At 26.5% G+C, this 5885-nt stretch overlaps 1 protein-coding gene across 1 annotated transcript; it reads right to left on the bottom strand.

Annotated features, from left to right (window-relative positions):
• Positions 1-3868: 3868 nt before the first annotated feature.
• On the bottom strand, positions 3869-5879 carry LOC101500082 (magnesium transporter MRS2-2-like). The gene is made up of 2 exons (XM_027330153.2): positions 4618-5879; positions 3869-4502 (listed from the first exon to the last, which is right to left on the bottom strand). Exons 1-2 carry the CDS (start codon positions 4864-4866, stop codon positions 4464-4466), a joined length of 288 nt encoding a protein of 95 aa, XP_027185954.1. The 5' UTR covers positions 4867-5879; the 3' UTR covers positions 3869-4463.
• Positions 5880-5885: the final 6 nt, after the last annotated feature.

Genomic DNA, 5885 nt, shown 5'->3' with positions numbered 1-5885 from the left:
TCTAATAGGTCCTTTAATTATATGAAAACGCAAGGCTTTTACCGCGCTTGTCAAAAAAGCGCTTTAAAAGCTATGTAACATAAGGTGGGAGCGCTATATTTTACAACGCTTGTGTTTAAAGCGCTGTAAAACATTATGTGAGGGCGCTTCAATTTACAGCGTTTTTGAGAAAGCGCTGTAAAAGTCTTGTAAACATTATGTGTAAGCGCTGTGTGACCCTATATGACCACAGCGTTTTTTTCACAGCGCTTGTCAAAAAAGTGTTGTTGTATCCTCCGTCTTTTTAAAAATATTTAAACAACAACGCTTGTATTTAATAAACGTTGTAAAAGACGCGGTATAAAATGTCATTGTTGGCGTAGTGATCTAACATAGAGTATACAGATTGAGTTGCTTTCAATTATTTAATTAAAAAGAAAAAGCAAAAAAGTAGGAAAGCTCTTCAAAGCTTGAACTTGATAAAGTGAACTATTGGTCTAATCAAGTCGTTAAATCTATTGTTTTTTTTATACATAGTGAATGTTGTTAGAGCATCTCCAACGGTGAAGTCAACGTGAGTTCATGAAATAGAGTCCACCATGCCAAATCATCTTGAAATAACTCATTCATTTTTTACTCCAATGATTAACTCACGGGTTCATTAAATATAGTTCACCACGGTCATACATTTATTATTATTCGTAGATTAATAAATAAAAAAAGATAACCGTGATGAAAGTATTGTTCTTTCTTAAGAGAAGACAGCTTGGCACATCTCCAACAGTGAACTCGCCAAAAACTGAATTTTACGTAACTACATGTTGTTGGACGAACTCATTTTGCTACCATTAGAGATGTTTTTAGTTCTTATATAGATTTGATGCATTAACTTTATATATATATATATATATATATATTCATAATTGAAATTTATTTTATTGTTTGATTTGTTATAAATGACTAATGAAGACATAAGAATCAAATATGTGCAATTGCATCAAATGTTGATTCTTTAAGTATCTATCATTATTGCTCCTAATATGTGTTAAGAAAAAACAAGTATGAAGATTCCAAATACCCTCTAGAATCACAGAGCACAAAGTGAAAGTTAGAGATGAGCTAATGAAACATATCGTAGGAAGTGATCGATGTTAATATAATTCATATGAGTCTCAAGGCTTTCGTAAACTTGTGCACCTTACATGTACACGAAGAGAGAACTGAGATAATAGTTTTGGTTATATTTAAATTGAATAGACATAGTATAAACATTTAGATTTTGAATTGGTATATTATTTATCATATTTTAAAGCTAATAATGAATGTAGAGAACTGTCATCTTATAGTCTTAAACTTTGAGGAATTTTCTATTCAGTATATCGAAACAACCAACAAAGAAAAACAAATAAATTTTATTTTTAGTACTTGATCTCGCCACTGATTGTGAAATTTCGTTGCTGTGTTAGAAGAAGGATAGCCGTACTGATTTTAAAGTGTATTAAATTAAATACATAATTCAACATGTTAATGTTTTAGAAATAAAGGAAAAAATGGAATAAATAAGTTATAATTCATAACTTTTCTCTATTTATGAAACGATAAAACTAGAAATCAGTTCAATTTGATCTTTAAATATCTAAACACATCTTATTTTTATCACGATAAATATCAGAATAACTAACTCGAAAAAACTTTAGTAAAATATAAATTTCAAACTAATATATCGACAAATCAAACAAGTACATGTTTAGTAAATGTTATCTTTGTTATCACATTTTATTTCAACTCAAATATGATAGTTGTAGTTTGAATCTATATCTTCTTTTTATTTATATTGATTGCATTTCAATTGTTTATCCAACATAAATAACAACTTTTACATTGATTGCATTTCAATTGTTTATCCAACATAAATAACAACTTTTACACATTGTTTTACTTCTAATAATTTCAAATATTAATTCAAATAAATATCTTTTTTATTATATCTATACATCTTTTTTATTATATATTAAATATAACAACCCATGATGTTAGAAACTTTTTTTTTATTATAATAGTATTTTCACACCGTACAATACATGTCAGCTAAACAATGAAAAAATAAATTTCTATACAAACCTTATTTAATAACCAAATCATATGCACTGTGGAAAACTGACTCCAATAAACCAACTAAAGTTAAACAATCATGGGAGTTTAGTTAACAACGAACCGATGAAATTCATCTTTATTTATTTATGTTTTTTTTTTTTTGAAAAAATAAAAATAAAATATAATATATAAATAAAAGAGGTAAATAAAGTTAGTATATATAAATATAGAAAAGATTAATTTTATAATATATATACATATAAACAGGTAAAAAAAAAAGTTAGTTTATATATAATCAAATAAAGATTTGTTTTAAAAAATAAGTTTACAAAGAAAAGTTAGAACTCAGATTAATTATATAGTATATACACAAACAAAAAAAAAGTAATTTTAAAATATATATATATTGAGAAAATTAGTATATATATATAATAAATATTAGTGTTATATTATATATATATATATATATATATATATATATCAAACAAAAGTTGATAAAAAAGATTGATTTTATAAATCAAAATTAAACAGCATTTAGTATTGTTATTAAAACCTTCTTAGTAAACTCATAGTTCGTTACAAATCATACTAAATTTTTGTTCAAATTAAATACCAGAAGCAAATGCATCTTTCACCTCTGCAAACCAACGTTTATAACATGATGATGGTTAAAATGCATCTTTTGCCAATGTGATCGAGTTACTTTATTTTATTATTATTATTATTATTATTATTATTTCTTTTTTTTTCTTTTTTTTTAATTATACTAGACATTAGTTATGACGGATTCTATATTAAGTTTATACTATACATTTGTTATGATATATTTTATATTAAGTACGTTTGTTTGATTTTAACTAAAAATAATTTTTAATTTAAAAAAATTTGAGAATTTTTTATAGAGATTCATTTAAAAATAATTTTTTATTTTTGTTTATTTACTATATAAAAATAATTTTAATCTGTTTGTATACAATATTATAAAAGTGATTTTTTAAAATACAAAATTACCATAAAAAAACTTTTTTTTTCTAATTATCATTTCTTATGCACATTTTAAAATTGATTAATGTATCTTAAATACTTATCAAACACCAATAATTTTAATATATGTTCCTATAATTCATGTCCCTAACTAACTGCATGGATAAGATAAGAAGCTCAGAACATGCCGCACCTACCATTCCTCTACGGTATGTTTGGAATAGATGATTGAGCAATGATATTTGAACACAATTTTAAACACAAATACATGTGGTTCCCACATAGTCTCTCTTCATTTAATTTTCCTCTTTTATATTTTCTACACAATCTCTCTCTTTATTTAATTTCTTCCTCTTTTTATAACAATATAAATTTGGTTAATGGCTTTAAGAAACATGGACTAAACTTAATATGGACTAACAATTCACAACCCTAACTTTTAGACGAAAATAATGCATTAACCACTTATTATACTTTATTAACCAATAATGTTTACACTATTAACAGAAAATGAAACAAAAAATAAACCAAAAAACTGTGTATGAGCCAAAAACAACAAAAGTAAACAGTTAAGAAAATATAAGAAGAACTAAAATAAAATAAAAATCTATTTTAAATAATAAAATAAAAATCTAAGAAGTGTAGATTTGGAGAGCAATGTGTAAAAAAATACAAGTGAAAAACAAAATCTAGGTCAACACAAAAATTAGTTGATTCATCTAAAAGGAAGAGAGAGAGAAAAGAGAGAATGAAAGAGGAAAAAGATGGATGAATATGAAAAAGACTACAGAGAAAAGAGAGAAAAGAGATAAAAGAAAGAGAGAAGAGAGATTGTGGTGTTTAATTTGATTTTATTGTTAATCAATGAAGAGAGAGTAACATAGGTATATTAATGAAGAGAGAGAATATAAATATGTATAGCGTATACGTATACGGTAGTTGTGTTTGTATTTGTGTTTAAATAACATTTATCTAGATGATTTTTGAAGAGTAGGGGTTTATTATTCTTTTTAAAAATAAGGAAGCTATATAATGTTTCTGAAAAGGAATTAAGTCTAATTAAAATGTTATATGATCAATTATCATGTTATTCTTACAATTTTATCAAAATATCAAATATACACCAAAATGTAGGCTTAGCCCTTCAAAACCCTCCCCTCCAAAACCCCCAAAATCCAACTCCCAAACATGTCCTCACACGTTATTGTTCAATCAGTCTAATGCTTTTCAACTATGAGTATCTTAAAACTAAAAGAAGCTTGTTCCTTATTAAATACATATTGTTTCAATATATTTTTCTTTCCAATAGATAAAAACCATAATTCTTCATTGTAAAATGTTATAACAAAAAAAAAACTTCATTCCCCATCAGCAATCAACAACACATTCACAAATTAAAATAAAAGCTAACTAACCTCTTCAGCTGTGATAATTGCCTTGATATGCTGAAACACAGAATCACAAAAACAAAATAAAAAACACACAACAAAACCAAAAATTAAAAAAACACAATACAATGTAAAAAAAGAAAAATAACAACAAAATCATATGATGTACTACCTCCAAGTTAAGCACAATAGCCTTCTCACGACCAAGAATGGTAGAAGGGTAAGAAAGCAAAGGATCAAGGATTCTAAGATCACGTGCATTAATCTGAATCTTATGCATGATAGCATACTTGTCAACATCAAGCATCGACCCTTGACCCATAGCATCAATCAAAATCCAACTTCTCGAAGTTTGTGTCTTCTTTTTCACAACAACCATAGCCTGTGGGTCCGCAGGGACAGGGCTCCCATCTCGAGCCATCCCTTCTTACCCTATTCCTCCAAACTACTTCAATTCAAAACACAAAATTTCAACTCAAAACTCTGTTTCAATTTGATAGCAACCAATAACAGAAAGAGCGAAATTTCTCAAACCCTTTTGCGCATTTAATCAAATACCAGTTAGGTATTGGTATCCCACCTCAAAAAAATGTTTTTTCCGATTAATAATGTAGATTCGTTCACGGAAAAAAATAACAAAATAATATATGCATATAAGATAAAATATAAAGCAAACTTATTTAGTCCGAAACTCATAGCAGGTAGGTTCATTTGTGTAATCAAGTGTGGGAAAACTCTACTTTTTTAGCAAAACTATCAAATTACCCTTCAAAATGCTGACGTGGCAATTTTTTTATAAGGACAGTTTGGTATTTCTGTCAGAATCAACTTTTCTTAATTGGATAGATGAATTTATAACTTTGATTAAAAAAATATACTTTATAAAAATTTCAAATAAAACTTAAAAAATCTGACATACAGATTTTATCATTTTCTTTCAACTTTCATCTCTTCTTCATCACTTAAAATAGAAAAACATATTCTTTAATACAACAACAAAAACTTATAAAACAGCTTCCAACAGAAAAATAAAAATCATTACAAATCAATCTTTTTTTTACTAAAATGTCCAATAAATCATTAAGACAACAACAAATAATTTAATCCAAAGATTAATTTGTAATTATTTTTATTTATCTCAAATTTCAATCATGAAGTAGAACTTTTTAGAGGAATAAAAAGTTAAAAGAGAAAGAAAAAAACGACTAAAACTCACTGAAATAAATAAAATAAACTGGTGGTTGCCGGTGAAAGTGTCCAGAAATTAAAACAAAGTTGATCAATAAAAATATCACACTGATTTTTTATGGTTGAACTTGAAGTGGCCGGAAACAGGCTTCAAAGGCAAACAAATTAACTTCAGTTATGAATTTTGAAGAGGAGAAGGAATGGAACACAATGGCGGTGGCCGGTAGGGGTGGGTGTGTTGAGAGAGAAAAA

This window comes from Cicer arietinum, chromosome 1, assembly GCF_000331145.2.
Source record: "Cicer arietinum cultivar CDC Frontier isolate Library 1 chromosome 1, Cicar.CDCFrontier_v2.0, whole genome shotgun sequence".
In the NCBI taxonomy this organism is placed as follows: Eukaryota; Viridiplantae; Streptophyta; class Magnoliopsida; order Fabales; family Fabaceae; genus Cicer; species Cicer arietinum.
This window is presented reverse-complemented; position numbering and strand designations above follow the sequence as displayed.